The sequence below is a fragment of the Notolepis coatsorum genome (assembly GCF_963971535.1).
Source record: "Notolepis coatsorum genome assembly, chromosome: 16".
NCBI classification, from domain to species: domain Eukaryota; kingdom Metazoa; phylum Chordata; class Actinopteri; order Aulopiformes; family Paralepididae; genus Notolepis; species Notolepis coatsorum.
The window spans coordinates 48,989,341-49,013,873 of record NC_140180.1 but is presented as its reverse complement, the minus strand read 5'-3'; the positions used below and the strand labels follow the sequence as shown (position 1 = coordinate 49,013,873).

At 43.1% G+C, this 24,533-nt stretch overlaps 1 protein-coding gene across 1 annotated transcript in view; it reads left to right on the top strand.

Moving 5' to 3' along the window:
- The window catches only part of LOC311242959 (ecto-NOX disulfide-thiol exchanger 2-like), a gene marked incomplete at both ends in the record, with an annotated part of 492,204 nt that overhangs the window by 297,233 nt on the left and 170,438 nt on the right, over positions 1-24,533 (top strand). The window contains one exon of the mRNA XM_084332023.1: positions 6,281-6,412. Coding sequence (XP_084188149.1) covers positions 6,281-6,412 — 132 coding nt within the window. The remainder of the gene's footprint in view (positions 1-6,280; positions 6,413-24,533) is intronic.

The window sequence follows — 24,533 nt, the reverse complement described above, 5'->3', positions numbered from 1 at the left end:
AAACAGCCATGGAGCCATCTGCCTCTTGCTCCCTGCTTCATAACGTTATTCCCAGGGCAGACCTATTGTCTGTCTTTTAATAATCCATGACCTGCCTGCCTGCCTGCCTGCCTGCCTGCCTGCCTGCCAGCCTGTTGATTCTTCCAAATGACTGGTTTGAGAAAGCTCAACAAGTACATATTTTTCTCAAACACTCAAACACTGCGTTCAGGGCAGGCATCACTGCATGACCTGATTGTCATTTCTCAAGAACCTTTTTTTATTTTTTATTTTTTTGGCATTGAGGCAAAATAGTCTGCTATGTGATGCCTACTTAAACAATCGGTTTATGAGTAACATTAATAATAAAGGAAATAAAATAATACAGAACAGATAACATAGAGAAAGCAAGGTCAAGTCACTTTTATATTAGGGATGGGTGTGAGTAATCGCTCGTAGCTATGAGAAAAATCGATCTTAAATTATTAATAATTTTTATGAAATCTTTTTTTGTAATTTTTTCATTTATTTTTATTGCATATTTGTTTCACATGTATGTGTAAGATTATAACTGTTTGTTGGTTTCCTTAACACATTCCCTGCCACGCTTCTATCCATCAATGTATGATCACTGCCACCAGTCTAAGCCTATGGAGATGTGCACCTTCTTTGCAGGGCTATAACTTTTTAAATTGTATTGCTAAATTTACATTACTATGGCCTAGGGCTGGGCGATATGGAAAAAAATCATATCGCGATAACGATATGATAATTTTATTTTATTTCTCGATATCAATAATTATCGAATTGTTATAAGTATAAAAAAAATAATTTTTTTTTTTTTTTTTTTTAACAACAGATGTATGTTTATTTTGCAGCAATTCTTTGTCATTGCCGCCATCTTTAGTGTTACATCCCCTCACACTCCAGTTCTCAGGCTGCAGCTGGTTTAAAAGCTAAAGTAAACCGGCTTCTCTGCTGGCTGTGGCTCCAGAGGAGTTGAACAGTTCTGGCTCTGCTAGTTTATTTTCGATCTTTTGGCGCTTTTTTGGTGGACAAACCACCGCACATGTGCACTGTGACTCGTGACTGGAGTCTAGTTCTGCTAGCACACATAGCCTACTGTGTACAGACGGTTTCAAAATGTATTTTAAATTAGAAAGCAAACAAAATAAAGAGAAAAAGAAATCTGAATTTGGTCAGTATTGTCATTTGGACAAGCAACGCCATTACTTTAAGTTGCAGGCAAGAAAGACAAGTCTGTCCACTGTCTCTGGTTTTAAAACTGCCCTGTTGCAGAAAAGAAAAAAAAAAAAAAAAAAAAACGATTTTTCGATTTTTTTTTAATTTCGATATTCGATATCGATTATTAAAATATATCGCGATATTTATCGTTATCGTTATATCGCCCAGCCCTACTATGGCCCATTCAACATCGATTATCTATCGTTCAGGATGTACGAACGTTATACTTTTTCATTCATAGATTCATACAAAAATACCGTCTAGAATATAAATATGTTTTTATCGTTTTCTGCAGTAATTCCTAGAACGTGAGGTATAGGCATAAACGCATTATATAGATTATCAACTGCCGTTTGTTGCCGATACACGTTATATAAAAAATTTCAACTGTACATGATCCTAAACGTTATGACTGATCATGCACGGATGAACGGGGGGGGGTCGTTTATAATTCCGTGATCGTCAGTAAATGCTTTATGTAGTATGGGTGATATATTGATCAGAGCAGTTTGCATGAATAATAATAAACACTCACGCTGAAAATGACGTCAGCGTCCTCTTACCGTTCGCCGATGAGACTGGAGGAAAAAGATCCCACTTATTTGACGGTGATCTCCTAGATCCTTTTCCGGTTTGTATAATCATAATAAACACCCAAATCATATCGATTATTGCGTTATGGCAGCGATCGCTACACACGGACGTGTGTCTAGAGTCCCGCAACAATATGTGAGTGGCGGACGCATTTGCCAGATGCACGGAGATCTCCAGAGATCCATTTCCGGTTGCAACTCGCCGATCATCCACCAGGCGGCAGTATTGAAGCGTTGCAGAGTTGTGCAGGCTCCCACTGTATCAGACCAGGCTCCGTGAGGGAATAATGAATACCATGGCAAAAAAATTAAATATGATCTCAATAACGTTGTACGCCGTGGAATGGCAGAATTAGCATGACCTTGAAACACGTTGTACGACGTTTATGGCGCAGGATGTGTTAAACATTTACGTGAATGAACAAATGTAAGTAAAAAAAAAAAGAATCAAAATGTATTTGTTTGTCCTTTTCGAGTAATACACGATCACTCGAGTATAGCATGCGATCAATCGATCTGGATTCTTCTTAAAAATGCCCATCCCTATTTTATATAGCACATTTAATAACAACAGGAGTTGAGTCAAGGTGTTTTCCAGTCATTAAAATTGAATACATGGCAATAACAAAGACAAAACGACAGCACCGCAGTATAGCATGTGCCGACAAAACAATATGAAGCCAATAGTGTACAGTACGGTAACATATACAATAAAATAAGATACGATGAAAAAAAGAAAGATACTGTAGGGCAGGGGTGGCCAACCAGTCAGAGACTAAGAGCCACAAAAAAATGACTGTGGTACCACAAAGAGCCACACCATATACCAGCGTTTCTCAACCTTTTTTTTCAGTCACGGCACCCTTCATGTGTTTATAGGTCTCACCCTCTGGCCTCTGAAGTTGCTAATGTCTTTTTTATTTGGGCCTCACAGGGTTAAAAGTACCCTGTGAGACCCACGGTTGCAAAATTACAAAATCACTTTTAGCCATTTAAAAAATAATGTTTATTTAAAAAATGTTAAAGGGGAACTATTTTACTATTTCTCTCACTATTTGGGCACTTTTACACAATTCCTGTGAGTCTATGGAACACCTAGGTTTTTTTCCAAAAAAATACATTGTTTTGTATTTCTAATCAAGTACTAAAAACCGCATTTTTCTACCTCCAAGATCTTAAGCCGTTTTGAGGCTGGGCTCCAACCACTGTGTGGCCTGGTGCCAACTGCCACATTATTATGCAGCTGAGAAATCTCTGACATCACAGATATGCACATTTTCAGATGACTCAGTTCAGTGAGGGTGAATATTGTGAGAGGAGAATTGGAAGAATTCGCCAATATGAGAATTAGAGACATATATCCTATTAATATAAGTCCACATAGCTAAGAAACAATGGTAAACACTGAAAAAAGCCATTTATAAGATAGTTCCCCTTTAAGCACATGTATAGTCAATTGGTCCTGTTGTTCAGCCTCACAATGCTATTTGATAGTAAATGTGTTTATATGTCCCACCCTCTGGCCTCTGAAGTTGCTAATTTCTTTTTAATTTGGGTCTCACAGGGTTAACCTCTTAAGCCCGAGATATACAGTAAAAGTGTATATTTTCAGCATTATGTTTGTTTACCAATTATTTTAACTGTTATTAGTGAAATATAAGATTATAGAAATCTCAGGGCATTGAGTCGGAAACCGGCGCATATTGACAGGAGGAAGTGGCACAGCCAAAAGTGAGTGTAGTCTTTTGAAGGAAGAGACTCAGGGCTTTCAAATTTCGAAAAACTACCCTACCCAGCTCACACCAGCCCCTGTCAATCATCTGACTTCTGGATTTACTTTTTAATTTCTCTTATTTTTTGGGATTATCTCCCACAAACCTGAACGTTATTGCCATAAAACAGAACGCAGTTAGTTTCTCTACCTTTCTGTGAACGTCTTGCAAAAAACGGTGTTGCAATATGATGAAAAATGGTGGAGAAATTTACATTATAAAAAAGATGGCAGAATTCAGTACTGTATCTACAAAACCTTCTGTTTAATCATCTTCCCTTTATTCTTTTGCTTATATTTTTCAGGTCTGGTCAATTTTAGCATGGTGTTATTTACAGTCAAAGATAATAATTTTTTTTAAATAGAATTGATATTCTCCTTTGGTTCATTACAATTTACTCAAGCCTAGTAACAGACACACTATTTCTGACACTGATCCATATTATGTCCCTAGATTCAGATACCAAGAACATGCAAATGGACCATTTAAATTTTTTTTGTAAATGTTTATTCTACGTCCTTATGGAATGAGTGACATAAAAAAAAAAAGTAAAAAAAAAAAAAAAAGTATTTTTTTTTTTTTTTTTTTTTTAATTTAAAAAAAAAAATTTATGGATGGAAGAGCCGCACATTGACGGGCAAAGAGCCGCATGCGGCTCGCGAGCCGCGGGTTGGCCACCCCTGCTGTAGGGCAACCTCAAACTGCACTAAAAGCAAGAGAAAAAGGGTGGGTCTTTAGATATGATTTGAATTTTTCAATAGTAGGACAGGACTTAATGAGAGTCGGGAGACAGTTCCAAAGTCTGAGGACAGCAACAGAAAAAGCCCTGTCTCCTTTGGTTATGAGACGTGAGTGAGGGACTTATAGGACTAAGGGGAGGCATGCTTGGGTGAGAGATAGATTTACATTTACATTTTGCCATTTAGCTGACGCTTTTATCCAAAGCGACTTACAAGTTATGTATGACCAGTCAGCAGGAAGGGTAGTACAACTCTTACAGCCGAGTAACAATGATCAAACAGTGCTGAAACGTGGGTGCTGCAGTATTGAGTGCATAGATTTTAAATGAGCGGAGCCGAGAAGTCAATGCCAAGCAGGTTTTGAGGTGTTGGGTGTAAATGGTGCTCAGTCCTGGTTAGGGATGGGAATTGATACGATTTTATCGATACGATTCCATTATCGATTCTGCTTATCGATCCAATTCTTTATCGATTCCCTTATTGATCCCTGATAAATGTATAATTTAAATAAATAAATTGGAAATGCAACATAACTAAGCTGGTTAACAACATGCAACTTGACATTTCTGATAGTCTTTTATTGTTAAGCCCCCATGTCAGAAAAATAAAAAAGCTGTAAAAGAAAATTAACTATACACTTAAATAAAATAATCTATTTGAGATTCTCTTAAACTAATTTAATCTATTGAACTGTAGTTCCATTCAACAGGTCATTATTCCTCTGACTCCTCTTAGTCCTCTGTCATCTGGTATTTCAGAAGACCAGCGCACGCACGCACACACGCACACACACACACACACACACACACACACACACACACACACACACACACACACACACACACACACACACACACACACACCTCAGTGTTGACAATGCTGGTTTTCAATAAGCCATTCCTTAACACTGGACTTGAATGAGTGATATGATGTGGACACTCTAATTGTTTGAGGTATTGAGTTCCATTGGTGGGATGCTCTAAATGAAAAGACGGCCTGGCCAAATGCACTTTTTTTAAAGGGATTGTACAGTCCCCCCTTGCTGCACCTCTAGTATTCCTGGTTGAGGCAGACTTGAGGTTGATGAAACCAGACAAAGGAGGAGGAGCCAATCCACACTTGATTTGAAAAAGGCAGACGTTTTGATAGAGAATCAGGTTTTCCCAACTGAGCAGATAATATTTTTTTAGAATGTGACAGTGATGGTTGTTGGGATGTTAGCAAAGACATCATTGGTAAAACCAAACCATTCTGGTAGCACTCTAGTATGCTTGTACATTGCTGCACTAGATGTGTTGTACCACAGACACAATGTCCACACACACACACACACACACACACACACACACACACACACACACACACACACACACACACACACACACACACACACACACACACACACACACACACACACACACACAGTCATTAGGTTGTAAATGACAATGTTCTAAATGTCAGTTGTGTCAAACTGACTGCAAGATGAAAAACAGTTTGCACATTTGGGTTCATGGGAAGAGTAAAATGTCTCTTTTTATCACTCTTTGGGGCCGGTTTCCTCATACAAATTGACTGCAGGGTCACTGTGACCTCTCCTCTAATGTGATTCCTCTCCTTTCTTGACTCTTGAGTAAAGTGAAATGAAGCAGGATATGGATAAGGAGTTTGTCACACTTCCCTCTTAGCACTTCAAAAGGTTATAGAGATTATGTCATGAAAGATGACTGGAAAACTAACAAAACAGTCCCATGGGATACCAGATCATGACTCACTCTCTCAATCTCTGTGTGTGTGTGTGTGTGTGTGTGTGTGTGTGTGTGTGTGTGTGTGTGTGTGTGTGTGTGTGTGTGTGTGTGTGTGTGTGTGTGTGTGTGTGTGTGTGTGTGTGTGTGTGTGTGTGTGTGTGTGTGTGTGTGTCTCTCTCTCTCTCTCTCTCTCTCTCTCTCTCCAGAAGGGATCTGTAACATGACCATGGACACCAGCTCCATGACGATGCCCATGTCGGGCCCCAACGCCTGGGCAACGGCGATGAACAACCTGGGCCTGGGTCCCATCGGCCTGACCGGACAGCCACTCATGCCAGGTACTACATAAATTAAATATAGCCAAACCGTGCCTGCTGGACTGAGCTGTGCCATTACATTCCAATCACAGGTGACCTTTGTTCCCTAAATGACACAGAAGGTTTCTAAAATGATCAAATTCCAGGTCTGAAGGTGCGGCTGGGTAGCGCAGTGGACTAAGCACTCGCCTACCACCGCAGAGACTCTGGGATCGAATCCAGTGGTACCTCCGGCTTGGTCAGTTGTCCCTACTAACACAATTGGCAGTGTTAGCGGGTGGGAAGCCGGTGGGGTATGTGTCCATGGTCGTTGTAAACTGCAACTCCTATTAGTCGGTCGGGCGCCTGTTCAGCAGGGAGGGGATCTGGGGGAAATAGCGTGCGATTCCGCACACGTTACGTTCCCCCAGTGAAACGCTGTCATGTGAAAAGAAGCGGCTGGCGACTCCACATGTATCGGAGGAGGCATGTAGTAGTTCTACACCCTCCCCAGGCCGACAGTGGGGCAATGCGAGCAGCCACCAGGAAGGGAATTGGCATAACAACTAAATTGGGATGGGTGAAAAATACAGAAAAAGCCCAAAAAATAAATAGAATAACATTTAAAAAAATCCAGGTTGGATCTTCAGTACAGTTGACGACACCTTGTTTAGAGCAGTACACTGTCCGTCAGTAACATTGACACCACAGTACTCCAGCATCTTCAGTACAGTTCACTTTCTGTTCATAACTATGTCTGCTAGCAGTCCATTCTGTCCCAGTGTTATGTCTGGTGCTGTAGCCGTTTAGGATGAATTGTAACATTTTGCTGCGCCAGTCATTTGCATTGATTCTACTGAAATTAACAAGCTGAGCGGAGTCAGCTAAATGGAGTTATTACTTTATTACCATCCGAGGCCTGGATACTAGGGCTGTCACTTTTTGTTAGAAAATCAACCTATTATTTGAGCCTGGCAAAATCTTAAATGTTCATACTTAAAAATACAGTACAAATAAAATCTTGTCTTTCAATCTCATTGCATTGTTTTACAGAATGAATGAATGAATGAATGAATGAATGAAAACTTTATTTAACAGATTGCAGAATGGGTACAATACAGTACGGCTCAAAAGAAGGTATGTTGATGTAACATTACCCAACATGATAGAGCTGATGTTGTTGTAAAAATGATGACTGAAGCCCATTTGATCACTATCCCCTGGATATCAAGAAAATCATATAATAGAGGATTGTGATTATGTAAAAGTTTCCATTACTTCAAACAAATTGTCTTTTACTTCAAACTTGGTTTTGGGGAAAAGTGACAGCTCTACTGTAGACACACACACATAGATACACATAGACACAGCTATACATTATACCCACATGCATAAATGCACCAAAGATTATTGGTTTATTATCCTTGGAAGAAATATTCTGGGTTGTAATTCAGCAGGAGTTTGTTTAATAACATTGGTTTAATTAATGGTTTGGAAAGAGGTGAGATGAATGAAACACAGCGAGGCTTCATCACTTGTGTTCATTATCCACGATGAATTATGCAATGTCATTACAATCTCAGGGAACATTTATTATCAAATATGAAGTCCACACACACACACACACACACACACACACACACACGCACACACACACACACACACACACACACACACACACACACACACACACACACACACACACACACACACACACACACACTTGAGTGATGTATTTATGTCCACAGTAATACAAGTCTGTCAAGGACATAAACACTAACAATGCAATCAGATATTGAGAGACAATTTGATGTCTGATTGGCTACATTGTTGCAGACAAACAGGATAATAACACATCATGAAAATGCCAGTAGCAGGTGAAAAGGTAACAGACAAAAACACTTCATGGATATATAAAGCAGCATCTCCTCCATATTGAGTGGCTACCAATAACAGCAGATACTGAACAATACCTTGCTAACAGCTTGGCCATTCTCTTAGAGAGACCAGCCATCTGGAGGCCCCTCACAACCAGCTTGTGTCCATGAACTAGGCTACCAAATATAAAACAAAATGTTTACACTTGTAGCCCAGCTGTCTGCACTGTGTAGATAGGCTGACCATCAATAATACGGGGCGGAGGAACCGCAAGAAGTGGCGGTGCCAAGGGCGATGAGAGGAATGGCTTCAACAGGGACACATGAAACGTCGGATGAACCCTCATAGAGCCCGGAAGCCGCAGCCTGTAAGCCACAGGATTCACCCGACGAACCACTCTAAAGGGCCCTATGAAGTGAGGAGCCAGCTTCCTGGAGTCCACCCGGAGAGGGAGATCACGGGTGGAAAGCCAAACCCGCTGCCCAGGACGGAAAACTGGAGCCACATGTGCCTGGGCCGATGGCACCTCAGCCTCCTGCTCCTGCTCGGGGAACAGAGGAGGTTGAAAACCATATTGACACTGAAAGGGAGACATACCGGTAGAGGAGGAGAGGAGGGTATTATGCCCATACTCTGCCCAGGCCAACCTCCTACTCCACGTTGCCGGACAACCGGCAACGTAACACCTCAGGACCCCCTCCAGATCCTGGTTGACGCTCTTCATCTGCCCGTTCGACTGCGGATGGAACCCAGACGACAGGCTGACGGAAGTGCCAAGGCCGGCGGCAAACGCCTTCCAGAACCTGGAGGCGAACTGAGGACCCCGGTCGGACACAATATCCACTGGAAGCCCATGGACCCGAAAGACGTGCTATACCACCAGATCAGCCGTCTCTCGGGCCGAGGGAAACTTGGGGAGGGGAATGAAGTGGGCCGCCTTAGGGAAACGGTCCACTACCACCAAAATGGTAGTGAACCCATCTGACAGGGGAAGGCCAGAAATAAAATCCAGGGATATGTGCAACCAGGGGCGTTTGGGAATAGGAAGCGGTCAGATGAGACCCGCTGGTGCACGGCGAGAGGTCTTACTGCGCACACACACCGGGCAGGCTGCCACAAAGGAGCGTGTATCCCCCTCCTCTGTCGACCACAGAACCTCCTACGGATAAACTCCAGAGTTCTGGCGGCCTCAGAGTGGCCGGTGAGTGAAGAGGTATGTGCTCACTGCAGCAGGCGCGAGCGTGCAGCCTTGGGCACATACATCCGCCCCGGAGGACCCCCACCGTGTCAGAGCCGATCTTACCACCCTATCTATGCCCCAAGACACGGGTGCCAAAATCAAGGCCTGTGGAATAATAGGATGGGGCTTCTCCTCCCGACCCGGAAGATCAAACTGGCGTGACAACGCGTCAGGTTTGACGTTCTTGGAACCGGGTCGATAGGAGATGGAAAATCGAAATCGAGTGTAGAATAACGGCCACCTGGCCTGGTGAGCGTTAAGGCGTTTAGCCCCTTGGATGTAAGCCAAGTTCTTATGATCAGTCCAAACAATGAAGGGATGTGCCGCCCCCTCCAACCAATGTCTCCATTCCTCCAGTGCCAATTTGATTGCCAACAACTCCCGATTACCCACGTCGTAATTACGCTCGGCCGAAGACAGCCGGCGAGAAAAAAAGCGCAAGGATGCACTTTACCGTCCTTTAAACATCTCTGAGAGATCACCCCCCCCACCGCGATGTCAGAGGCATCCACCTCCACTATGAGTCTCTGCATCGTGGCAGATCAGTACAGGGGCGGAGGTAAATCGACGTTTGAGGTCGCAAAAGGCCGACTTTGCCCTAGGCGACCATTCAAAGCCAGGGAGAGAGGACTTAGTGAGAGCTGGTAATGGATTAAACCTGCGGATAAAACGGCTGTAAAAATTTGCAAAGCCCAAAAAACGTTGTAACTCCTTGAGCGAGTGGTGTTGCACCATATCGCGAGAAAAAATCAGGATGTCATCTAAGTACACAAAAACCGACACCCCAATTAAATCCTGCAGCATGTCGTTGACCAGGGCTTGGAAAACTGCTGGAGCATTAGCTAAACCAAAGGGCATGACTAAATACTCATAATGCCCATTGGGCATGTTAAATGCAGTCTTCCACTCATCTCCCTCTCTAATCCTGACCAAGTTATATGCATTACGTAAGTCAAGTTTAGAGAAGACCTGTGCCCCCTGTGAGCACTCAAAGGCGGTGTCCATGAGAGGCAAAGGGTAACGGTTCTTGATGGAAACGTTGTTCAACCCCCTATAATCAATGCACGGCCGCTGGGTACCGTCCTTCTTAGCTACGAAAAAGAACCCAGCGCCGGCAGGAGATGTGGACGGACGAATATGCCCCGCGAGTAATGCCTCCTGAATGTAAGTGTTCATAGCCACTGTCTCTGGGCGAGAGAGGGAGAACATACGGCCATGGGGCGGAGAGGTACCGGGTAGAAGATTAATGGGGCAGTCGTATGATCTATGAGGCGGTAGTGCCTTAGCACGCGTTTTACTAAAAACGTCCGCCAGGTCAAAATAGATCTCAGGTACACCTATTAAATCGGGATTAGTAGGTATGGCAGAATCTGCAACGCTCCCCACCATCCTGGAGTGAGAAGAGGGAGACAAAAAAGAAGAGGGGGGGGGCGCGGGTAAACTCTCGCCAGAGAGTGACTGTGTGACTTGGAGACTTGTGTGACTGGGAGACTCGTGTGACTTGTGTGACATGGAGACTTGTGTGACTTGGAAACTTGTGTATCTTGGATACTTGTGTGACGGAGACTCGTGTGACTGGGAGACTCGTGTGATTTGTGTGACTTGGAGACTTGTGTGACTGGGAGACTTGTGTGACTTGTGCGACTTGGAGACTTGTGTGACTGGGATACTTGTATGACTGGGAGACTTGTGTGACTTGGATACTTGTGTGACTGGGATACTTGTGGGACTTGGAGACTTGTGTGACTGGGAGACTTGTGTGACTGGGAGACTTGTGTGACTGGGAGACTTGTGTGACTTGGATACTTGTGTGACTGGGAGACTCATGTGACTTGTGTGACTTGGAGACTTGTGTGACTGGGAGACTTGTGTGACTGGGAGACTTGTGTGTCTGGGAGACTTGTGTGACTGGGAGACTCGTGTGACTTGTGTGACTGGGAGACTTGTGTGACTGCGAAACTCGTGTGACTTGTGTGACTGGGAGACTCATGTGACTTGTGTGACTGGGAGACGTGGTAAATACACAGGTCACAACATGTTTACAGGAACGTTTGGGAGTTGTATTTTGATTGCATTTGGAGTATATTTCCTGACTGTAGTGAACTAGGCTAGATGTCTGCCCCACTTCCAGTGATGAAGCTAAGCTAGGCTAACGGTCCAGGCGTTCCCTAAGCCCAATGCATGCAGAGAGATGAAAAAGGTATGTATCTTCTTGTCTAACTCCAGGGAAGATATTAAATAAGCAAATTTCCCAAAATGTTGGAGTTTTCCTTTAACACTAGTACAGCCGACAAGGGGTCAAATGACCCCTAGGCATTTTCAATAAATGTATCCTCGTCACTCGGTCGAGCTCCAGCTCTGTCACTCAATGACGTTTCCTAAAAGTACCCGTTTTATCTGCCACGGTTTCAGAAATTTCAAAATGACTTCAGGAAAATGTAATTAGAACATTATTCCACATATGGGCTGTTGGAACAGACGAAAGTCACAGCACTTTGCGAGCGTCTAGCGCAGGGGTGGCCAACCCGTGGCTCGCGAGACGCATGTGGCTCTTTGCCCGTCAATGTGTGGCTCTTCCATCCAAAGAAAAAAAAAGTATTATAATATTTTTTTATAAAAAAATGTAATGTTTTATGCCACTCAAACCTACATTTCATTGTGGTAAACCTCATATTTTTATATTCAGAGGTAATTATATTGTTTACACTGTTTATTTGTCTCATATTTCTCCTATAAACTGTCGGGTCATCTGACCCGTTCCTGGCAGGAATTAGTGGCATTTTCTCCATGGCTGTGCTAGTGTTAAGGCGGTAGTGTGGTGTGCTCAGAAGGGCTAAGTTGGATGAGCGGAGTGAGCGGAAGGGAGTGTCGTCTTGAAGGAGGTTGTAGATGTAGGCAGGTGCTAGGGAGTGGAGGGCTTTTAAGTGAGGAGACAGATCTTAACTCATTCAGCGCCAGCTATTAGTCGGGTCCCGCTGTAGCGATAGGAGTGCGTCACCTTGTTTGTAGAGCTATAACTATTCTAGATTATAGCTATGGATACAATACTATGGCCCACTTGACATCACCTATCTATCTTTCAATATGTTAAAAAGAATAAATTTTTCCATCCATACGTTCTCGTGTTATACCATGGTGAATATAAGTATGGTTTTAGAGTGGTCTAGGGTCATTCTTGAAATGCTGAGTTATAGCCTTATACGTCAATTCCACTATAGACGTTGCCGTTTCTTGCCTGTACACGCTATTATTCTGAAATCAAATCCATATCATAGGTATTATGTTCCATCGTGAATGCATGAAAGGGGGGGGGGGGGGGGGTTGTTTCTGATTATTTGATTGTCAGTAACGGCATTCGTATTGAACACTAAAAACGCTTATCAGCCCGATCGGTATAAAAGCATTGCAGGATCAAGCTAAAATTTACGTCAGATCGTCCTTACCTGTGATCGGGAGTATTCCAAAAATAATATTCCAATTGTTTGATCGCCATCTGGTACATCCAATGTCCATTTGGTCCACGGCATAATCCACCACAACATATGGATCGGGGATATTTGACGCGCTTCAATGGAACCGGGAGAACCGCTCCCCTTGCCCGACAAGGAAAAATGAAACCCGAGACGTTTTGGCCATTACACAGGCCAAGATACAAGGTTACAAAGGGTGCTCGATACCGCCATCTAGCTGGATGCGGACGGTATTGCACTTTGGCAACCTCAGACTCATTCCCTATGGTAACGCCAAGGTCTCTGGATGAATAATGAATAAAAATATTGAATAAAATAATAAACAACCAAAACCCGACTATACTCGGATTTGGCGCTGAACGGTTGGTGAGTTAACCCGACTTTACTCGGGTCTGGCGTCCATTGAGTTAAAGTCAAACCTATACTGAACAGGGAGCCAGTGAAGTGAGGTCGAGTACCTTTAAGCGAATTTGTGTGGTGATGGGGAGCCAGTGTAGGTCCCTAAGAAGCGGGGTAACATGGGCTGACTTTGGTAGGTTGGAGATCAGACGGGCGGCTGCGTTCTGAATGAGTTGAAGAGGCTTGGTGGCGGTGGTCGGTAGACCAGCGAAAAGTGCATTGCAGTAGTCGAGGTGAGACATGACTGTTGATTGGAGTTGGGTGGCTTCTTTTGTCAGGAAGGGGCGGATCCTTCTGACATTGCTCATTGGTTCTGGTTGTTGCAGCAATGTGAGCAGAGAAGTTCAGCCGGTCGTCTAGGACTACACCAAGGTTCTTGGTGGTCGGGGACGAGGCTATGGCTACATTTTCCACTGTGATAGAAAGGTCGGTCAGCGGGGAGGATTTGGCTGGCAGGTGAAGCAGCAGTATAATTGGTTCCGGGACCATTGCATTAATTTCCCCCTCTTGCTGTGGTTCACGTTGCCACCTGCACCATTGTGTTCTATGTGGCGATGACTCGTTGACCACAGGAAATTAATGGAAGAGTGATTGTCTTTTTTTTTTACTGTGACACTGCTGTAAATGGGAGTTGTCTTGAATATCGTAACATCACTGTCTGGCTAGTACTGCTTGCCTTGGTGCATGTGTAGAAATAGCAGTAAATAATTCAACAGTCACCTCAAATTTTAACATGATTATATATGTAACAGATCGGTTCGGACATGCCCCGAGTGGGAGTTGAACCCCGGTCTCCCACGTGACGTGCGGCATCACAGACCACTATACCAAGAGGTGAATTCACTTCTAAGTAATGGGTCTGGACGCCTCTGGGGAGTGAGTTTACTTGCAGTACCACTGCCGACCAGGGCTCGAGACTAACGATGTCCCGTCGTCCCGCCCAGAAATCTTTTTTGGGACGCAACCGGGACGGGGAGGATTTTTTCTTTTTTTTCACAGGAAATGTAAATTAGCGACTGTCAGTGCGCGCATATATTGCTGTCAAATGGTGAATCTAAACGTTGCATGATTAGCCGAATCCAATGTCTATCTCCGTCTCCCAAGGCAGCGATACGCTAATCCAACATCAAGCTTCTACCCACCACTCCTCAGCCAGTCGCGCTGCAGCATCAAGCTCCTACCCACCTCTCCGCAGCCAGTCGCGCTCCAGCAGCAGCAGCAGCATCACACCCCAAATGAATCTCGCTCCAAAAAATTTAAACGTGTTAACAGGTGACTAGGTGAGGGAAATCTCTCTTACCTAGGCTTTCTCCACTGTACAAAAACACAGCGAAAAGTAAAATAAATAAAAAAACACGCTATACTGTCACTGTGGCATCCTCTCAGTGAAGCGAGCACTGTAAACAATAAACATGCTGCGCTATTTGAAGAGGGTGAACACAGCAGAAGATGGAGAACAGTCCCAAACTGACCAACAAGGAACTGCATCCACATCCAGCAATACTACCCCAGGCCCAGGGCCCGAGTCTAAGGTGAGGACACATTTAAATCACAGAAGTGTAATGTTAGTCTATTGGAACTGTATAGAGTTATCGACGCGTTCTAGTTATAGCTGCTTATTATAGCTAACGTTACTGACTAACGTATCAGACTGTCACTGATTAATCCATAGTTCACTATTTTATTCTTATTGTTAATATTATTATATTGTTATTCCTATTTTAGTCCTATATTGACCTAAATGTTTATTGTTGTTCAATGTGAGCGATACAGTCTGCTCTGTAGTGCCGAATTTCCCTCGGGATTATTAAAGGATTTCTATTCGATTCTATACTAACACGTAATGTTACTACCATTGCAAGTTAATTGGCATAACGTTACATTTATCGAAACGAACGCGGAGAAATAGACGACAGGCTATAGGCAAACTTCACTTCAGCTACACAATGAATCCATATTCAGTGAGGAGGGCCATCTGGAATTTAGCAGCAGTTCGACCAGGAGGACAGCACGATCTAAGGGACATGTTTCATTACTAGTCAAGTGTCATTACTTTAGTTATCAAAGGTGGAATCTCTGGACGCAATGACATTATATAGTTTAAGGCTAAACGACGTTTTTCTTTCTTGTTAGAAGAGGGATAACTTATTCAGTTAGATTTGATTTGATCTTTATTTATCTCTAACATTTTCAACCATAAACACACACATTTGTAATAACAAAAAAAACTAAAACAAAATAAAATACAAATATATTTTCCTATGGAAAGAATAATCAACATGGCTCCAATTGGTTGAACCGTGCACCGTGACCAAATATCCCTATACTAGCACCTTGTTAAACACTTTTTATATATATATATATATATATATTTATTTTTAATCATAATTATTCTTGTGAAATCTTTCCACTTGGGAGCCTTTTGACTAAATCAATTTATTCTCCCCTTCTCTGAATGGTGTTTCTTATGGCAATAACAACTATAGACGACAAAACCAAAGTAAAGAAACAACATTTGATTTTTGGGACGGTTACATTAATTTTGGGACGGTTAAAATTGTATTTCGGGACGGTTCTGGGACGGTGGTGAAAAAAGTTAGTCTGGAGCCCTGCTGCCGACCACAGTCACTTCACAACACTGTCCATCGTGACTGTAGGATAGACACACAGTACCTCCGTTACATATACATGACAGATTCTTACATCCGGATGACTCCCTGTTTACAAAAATAAGGGTCTGGTTTTGTTAGTCCCCAACTTGCTGCTTGGCGAGTCTTTTCCAATATGGTGCCCAAATGAAGACTTGTCCTTAACAATACCACCAGTGGGGTGATTTGGCCAGTTTGGATTCTGTTAGAGGAACAGGCAGAGAAACATCTAGATGAACATGTAGAGAGGGACGATAAGATAAGATCAGATACAATAAGATATTCCTTTATTGATCCCCTTGGGGAAATTCGGGCTTCATACTGTAGCAGCATGGGGACGGGGTGAGGGGAGGTACAGGTACGGGCAGGGTAATAGAAGAAAGACATACATTTAGGCAATATAATGAACAAGGGTCCGTATTCCCTTTCGATTATATTATACATTACAATATAGGCAATACACCATTTTAATCTGAATATATATTATGAGTAAGAGTAAAAGTAAACAGTATACACAAGGTACCCTAACTGGCATGATATACTGTATGGCATACGTTGTAGTCCACATGGCAGACATGGAAGGAGGCAGATTTCAGCTTCTGGTTGGGTTCCAGGTGGCATGGCTTGTTCGCCTCATTAGAGGATATTACCCAGCATGCCTCTTAGCAGGTTCCATCCTCCACCCACTGCTGACTCTTCTGGGAGGACGTGTACCCTGGAAATAAGAGAGGAGAGGAGGATGGAGGGAGAAGAGGAGCGGCACTCGACAGTAATAGCTTTTCACAATCCAATGTCAAGTTTTTTTTTTATTCCTCTCAGCACCTCTGATTGATGGGCAGCTTGAAATGTAATTACCTTCAACAACCTCCAGGAGACAGATTGTTTAACATTAAGAGGTCAAAATTGTGTGTGTAGAGAGAGAGAGTGGGTGGGGGTGAGTGAAGAGAGGAAAGAGAATGAGAAAGTGTGTGCATTAATGAATGTCATAATCAGTGAGGTGGTGTTGAGATTGTGAGAGTTGAGACAGTGGCCTAGTGAAGAGGATATGATGGAGCCTCTGTGCCCATGTGTTTATTGACAGAGACCCAGAAAGTTTCTCTCTCAGTCTCTCTGGAATTTCTCACTGCCAACTAGAGATGTGTTCACCTATTTCAGACTGAATACTAAAACACTGAACATAGAGGGCTGGGGGGCTATGTTAGTGATGGAACATGGCTTTAGGACTGACTCTCCATTGTGACTAGCTAGGGGGCTCCGTTAGTGATGGACAGTGATGCCACAGATTACTTGTAAAAGTAATCGGATTACTGATTACTGATTACTCCTTTAAAAAGTAATCTTAGTTACTTTACTGATTACTTGATTATCAGAGTAACTTAGTTACTTTGAAAGTAACTAGGTTACGAAGTCGTCCCCCCTGCTGCTGCCACAACATAAGAATGACAAAAAAAATTTAGTAAAATGTACTCAGTTTGAGTAAAATGTACTAATAGGGCAGGTAGGCCTATCTATAGATCTATAGATTTCACAAAAGATAAATGGTCAATAACACCACATGTAGGCTGATATGTAGCCTACCTTTGAGGCCTGCCCCATTCAGATCTGGTTCTACGTTATTATTATTTATTATTGTGTGAATGAATGAATGAAAACTTTATTTAACAGATTGCAGAATGGGTACAATACAGTACGGCTCAATACATACAATTGTTAAGGGGATGCAGACCTGAGAAAGACGTTTGTCTTGTTTCCATCAGGGTCCCCCATTTTCAATTCATATAGACATTTATGACATACACAACATACATGACATTTATGGCATAGGGACATATAGGTATTTAGTACTGATACATTTGTGACATAAGCGGTATTCAAATATACAGTACTGTTACCCCTAGATCCTGACAGAGTATATACATATGATGGGGAGGGGACTGTACATTTGGAGGGGGTGGGTGGGTGGGAGGGAAATATACACACGGCGGGGAGGGAATATATATACTGCAGTGTTGTCAGTGTGCTACTGACAACCTACATACTGCAGTATGGTGTTCCATGTTCATGAATAGTGCAAGCAAAAGATGTTTAACTCAAAGGTGGAACATACTGTTTGGCTGGTGCAGCTCCGACTCCGAGTCCTGTAGAAGTCGATGGTCGTGCTGTTCTGTATATTCCATATGCGGTAGACAGTATTTTGTTTCCTCCGCAAAGTGAATGTTTTTTTCACCCGGCTTAGTTTACACAAACGTTAAGTAGACTAGTGAACTTCCAGTGCAAGGAAGCGTTACGAGCGCGAGCGTCTCCCTGCTACTGTAGCTCGCAGGTCAGCCTGATAATAACAATAACAGCCGCGCCCACCAGCATGGCTCAACACGCGAGTTTGCGTGCTGTGACGTCACTCCCCAATACAAGGAAAAGCTTTCCAAACGTATATTTGACTGTCGAAAACGAAAGAAAATACTGAATTCCGCCTGCATTATGATGAGATAGTAACGAAATAGTAACGCACAGCCACTTGAACAAGTAACTGCAATCAGATTACTGGCTTGTAAAGATTAACGCGTTAGATTACTATTTTCGGGGGAAAGTAATCAGATTACAATAACGCGTTACTTAGTAACGCGTTAGTGGCATCACTGGTGATGGAACATGGCTTTAGGACTAAAACTCCATGTGACTAGCTAGGGGGCTCTGTTAGTGATGGAACATGGCTTCAGGACTGACGCTCCATTGTGACTAGCTAGGGGGCTCTGTTAGTGATGGAACATGGCTTTAGGACTAAAACTCCATTGTGACTAGCTAGGGGGCTCTGTTAGTGATGGAACATGGCTTTAGGACTGACGCTCCATTGTGACTAGCTAGGGGGCTCTGTTAGTGATGGAACATGGCTTTAGGACTAACACTCCATTGTGACTAGCTAGGGGGCTCTGTTAGTGATGGAACATGGCTTTAGAACAGGGGTGGGCAATTATTTTTCCCGGGGGGCCGAATGAGCAACTGAAAATATGTTGGAGGGCCGGGCCAAAATTCCAAACTCAATTATGCATAATATACATTTTATTTCTATATAAAAAGCAGTAAATGGCATTGTTTTGACCCCTGGTAAGAGTGTATGTTATTATTTGGCAATTAAAAGGTGAGGTTAGCTTTCAAAAATATCATTTATTCAAATAGAATTTATTTCCAAAATGATAAACAAAATGTGAAACATTAACACTTTAACTGCCGAAGGTTAAATTCATGATATACCATCCCTTGCCAGCTCTATTTGTCTATGGAGAAGTTCCCCTTCTTTGCAGGGCTATAACTTTTTAAATTCTATTGCTAGATTGCCATTATTAGGGCCCATTCAATGTCCTATATGTATTGTTCAGGGTGTATGAACGTTAAACTTTTTCATTCACATATTCATACTAAAATATGGTCTGAAGTATGTTTTTATCTTTTTCTGCAGCTTTCTCCAGAACGTGATTTATAGCTCCAAATGCATTATATTGATGATGAAATACAGTTTGATAGCGATCTGTGCCAGATAAAAAATGTCAACTGGAGGTACTTCTAGAAGTTACTACACGTCATCTGATGTTGACCGGATGGGCGAGGGGGCGTTTATAATTCCGTGGGCAACGTTATACCATTCATCTAATGTGGGTCATATGTTCATCATAGCAGTTAGTAAAGAAGACGTTAGAGAATAACGCTGAATCTTACCGGGGCTTCCTCGCGCCGCTGGACGATGAGCGTGGAACTGAAATATTCCTATTATGGGATGTAGAAATATCCGATCCATTTCCAGGTTGTATAATAGTATATACGTCCAAATAACGTTGTTTATTGAGTTAGGGCGAGCAATCTATTATCCAGTGTTTCAAGATGGAGTCGCGGGAGCTATAGAGAGTGGCCGGAACACATTTGGATGAGTACTACCGGTTCAAAGGGTGACTTCCTGTTGGGCGATCTGCCGATCGGCCACCAGATGGCGCTCTTGAACCGCTAGAGGGTTGAGAGGAGACCAGCACTGTGTCTCAGGGCTGTGGAGGAAAAATATGATTTCGATCACAGATTTTTTAAATATTGATATTAAAGACGAGTTAGGGCGTCCTCGGCAACTTGAGCATGGCTAGGAAAGACGCCTAAACACGTTTTCGGCACTTAAAGTGTTAATAACAAAGGGCATGTATGAAAAAGTGCTATACAAATAAAGTTATTATTTTGAGTTTCATATACTATTGAAACAAGGATTTTCTTAGCTTTCTAAAGACATCACATCATCTTATAGCCAAAATAAACAAGACATGTCACTGAACTGTGTAAAGAAAAGTGTCCCAGTTTGCAGCCTTTTTTACTTTACATGCCTATATTAAACATTTAATGTTTTCAGAACTGTGCAAAAAAAAGAAAAAAAATATCAAGTGTCCCATTTCACTTGTTATATTTCCACATTTTAGTGTTCTTCAGTTCTTTTTTTTCATTCAGTGTGATAAATCCAGTCTCTGTTGAGCTTTAACAAGTCCATCAAAGTCAGGTTGCATGTCTGAGGTGGAGATGCGAAGCACAGCTGCCAGATGTTCATCAGTGAGAGAGGATATGTACCTGGACTTGGTAAACGTCATGACTGAGAATGTCTGTTCACATATGTAGGTGGATCCAAAGAGAACCAACATCTTCTGAGCATGTCTCCTCATGTTTGGAAAGTTCTCCTCCTTGAGAGCAGAGTAGAACTCTAGCAGTGATGCTGACTTAAAGTGCTCTTTCAGTAGTGAATCAGACTGCAGGTCAATGAGTTCAAGCTGAACATCAGTGGGTGCACTATCAACACTGCAGGTAAAGGGAGAGGAAACCAGCTGCATTTCATCCTCAACCTTTTTGAAATCTTGAAAACGCCTTGAAAATTCATCATGCAGTGCTCCTAACATGGATGAGTACCCGTGCCGGTGATCAGCTGATGGTTTGACTTCTTTCAGGGTTTTCATGTGTTCGAGATTGTTGCTGCCTAGTTGCCTTGAAATTAATTGCAAATAAAAAAAATGTAATCTACCTACCTCAGTTGTGAAAAAAAACCACACTCGACAGTTTTCGGCTTGCCATTGCACTGACTGCTTTGTTGTTGAATCAAGTCAAATCCTAGGTAAGCGTATATTGTGCGTGTGAACGTTGACATGAAAATAAAAAATGCAAAAAAAGTAAAAAAGAAAATCATAAAAAAGATTTTTTATTTTATTATATATATTTTTTAATTATCATGTAATCTTTCGCGGGCCGGTACAATGCCCAGGTCTGCTTTAGAACTAACACTCCATTGTGACTAGCTAGGGGGCTCTGTTAGTGATGGAACATGGCTTTAGGACTAACACTTCATTGTGACTAGCTAGGGGGCTCTGTTAGTAATGGAACATGGCTTTAGGACTAACACTCCATTGTGACTATAGATAGAATAGAATAGAATAGAATACTTTATTTATCCAGAGGGAAATTCAGCACTACAGTTCTCTCACAGTAAACAGTAAACATTTAGGTAGTCAAAAACAAAAATCACGAATAAGAATAAAAATAAGAATAAATAATAAAATACGGTCCGGGATATACATTCTGATATGTATATATATATATACATTCTAAAATATTAAACATACAGCCAAAATATACATACATAATACAGTATACAAGTGCACAGTAATACGTGTAAAATTGTAATGTCTATTTAAAAGTAAAAGTCCAGGAAGAGTATGCCAGATTATAATGTCACCCTGTGCTCAATGATGCAGTGAGGCACAGTGATGCGTTATAAAGTCTGATGGCTGTCGGAATGAAGGACTTCCTGTGCCGTTCAGTGTTGCATCTTGGGAGTCTTAGTCTAACACTGAATGTGCTCCTTCTATCAGCCAAATATGTGTGTAGTGGGTCGGAGGGGTTGTCCATGAAGGCTCCTCCTCCACCACCATCGCTAGAGAGTCCAGCTCCACCCCTACCATGTTATTGGCCTTCCTGACCAGCTTTTCCAGCCTGTTTGCGTCCCCCGCTCTCAGTCCGCTGCTCCAGCAGGTCACAGCGTACAAGAAGGTGCCCGCCATCACCGACTCCAAACATAATCAAACATAACATCAATAGCTTAGTCAAGAAGGCAAATCAAAAACTATTTGTTTACAGCAAGATCAGGGCATGTCTCACCCTCACTGTTTTAAACACATATCTACATGCAATTTTTCTTTCAACAATATCTTACTGTCTCCCAATTTGGTCCCTCACAACAAAGGAAATTATAGAACCCATAGCAAGACTGTACAATAGAGCTTATAAAATTCATGGTAAATGTCCACCCTGGACTCACCACTGTACTGCACTCTCACACTCCTCTGCTACAACTTTTCAGAACTACACAAAAAATCGAGCCACTAAGTTCTATTTCATGCTCAGAAATAACACTTCCCCAACACTCACAGCTTTACTCCCAAGACACAATACAAGTCAAGAACGTATCACCAGATCAATCTTACATGCACTCATTCCAGTACCGGCTTACACAAATAATTATGGACTAAGATCATTCTTCCACACAAACACCAACATTTGGAACGAGATCCCATTCCACATCAGAGCAATAACCTCCATCTCGCACTTCAAACAGGCCTACAAACAACATCTGATGCTAGAAAACATCTGCACTCACTGATCCGACTCTTCCTTAGGTCTTAATCTTGTTGATACTGTTCTTCTTCTTTCGTGTAACGTTAGAGGTCCCACTCCATATCTTGTAGCCATGCCCTTAACTCTGGTCCCACATCAAAGAGGCTGGCTTCCAAGGGTGGTTTGTATAGGGGGCAGATGGTCAGGATGTGGTCAACAGTCTGCTCAGGGTCTCCACACTTGCATGCAAGTTCAAGTTCAAGTTCTTTAATAGTTGTCACCCATACATACAAACTGCACATACTTTCATACAAAATGCTTCTTACTGTTACGCTCCAGAGACTGTGCTAGACAAGATAGTATCAAATAACATAATAACATAATATAGCATGTAATTTAGAAGAAGAAAATGTCTGTCTGCCAGGCCCCACTTCCTTAATGATGCTTTAAAGCGACCGACCCCAGATCTTAAACGGTTCAGCAGAGTCCATTGCCGGCGTGGAAGATCGTCTCCTGTGGCACCATCTCCTGGATCCCAGATGTAGTGGTGGATACGGGTTGGCCCAGCACTCTCCCACTCTTCCAGGCTGCCACCAGCCATCCATTTCTAGATAGGTCCTCAGTGGTGGAACCTAGCATCTCTTGTGCCGCCTTGTTGTAGGGGTGGCGGGACTTGAGTCTGCTCATAGGTGCTGTTGTTGTTGTGGTGTTGTGTAGAGTGTGCCAGTCATGCTTCGCTGCTTTCCTTGCTAGGGCGAGAGTGGCAGCCTCTCGTTGTAGACCAGCTGGTGCGATTCCTGCAAGGACTGGCAGCAGGAAGACGGGTGTAGCCTTCAGGCATCCAGTGATGATCCGGAGGGCGTTGTTAGTAGCCGCATCAACTTTTTTCACGTGTGGGCTTCTGCTCCAGACTGGGGCACAGGACTCCGCTGCCAAGAAGACCAGGGCTTGGGTGGATATCCGAAGGGTCTTGGCAGTGGCTCCCCAGGTTGTACCAGCGAGGCGTCGGATCAGCGCAACCCTTGATGTTGTCTTTGCCCTGACATCTTCGAGGTGTTGTTTGAAGGACAGTGTCCGATCCAGACGCACGCCAAGGTATTTAGGGGCTTGCTGGGACTCCAGACGCTTGTGGTCAGCGTATACCTCCAGTTCCCTCTTGGCGTCTCTGTTGCAGAGATGGTATGCTGCTGTAACGGTCTTGCCGGTGCTGAGCTGTAGGCGCCACTTTTGTAGATATGCTACTAGGATGTTCATGTCTTGGTTAAGACCGTCCTCCAGTGCCTTCCATGTGGATCTTCTCAGCATGATGGCAAGATCGTCCGCATAGCCGTACTTTCTGGATGCTGTGACTGGGAGATCGTAGATGTAAATATTAAACAGCATCGGAGAAAGGACTGACCCCTGTGGGACACCGTTCCTCAGTCTTCTGAGCCTGCTGCGCTGGCCATCGCTGGTGTGTAGGACAAAACTGCGGTTAGACAGCATCTCCATGATAAACTTCACCATATGCCGATCAGGTACCATCCTCGGCAGCTTCAGGTGGAGTCCACGGTGCCAGACAGTATCGTACGTGGCAGTCAGGTCCAGGTACACTACCCCCGCTTTCTCATTAGCCTGGAAGCTGTCCTCGATGTCTTGAGACAGTAGTGTTACCTGGTCCACTGTTGATCTACCACGATGGAAACCGGCCTGTTCCTGTGGGAGCTGTGGGTCGATTACTGGCTCAATGCGGCTATGGATCATTCTTTCCAATATCTTAAATGGAACACAGAGCAGCGAGATGGGTCGATATGCCTTGGGGTCTTCCGCAGGTTTGTTTGGCTTTGGCAGGGCAATTACAGAAGCACGACGCCAGGTCTTGGGGATTTTGCACCTCTGATAGCATGCCGAGAAGAATGCACAGA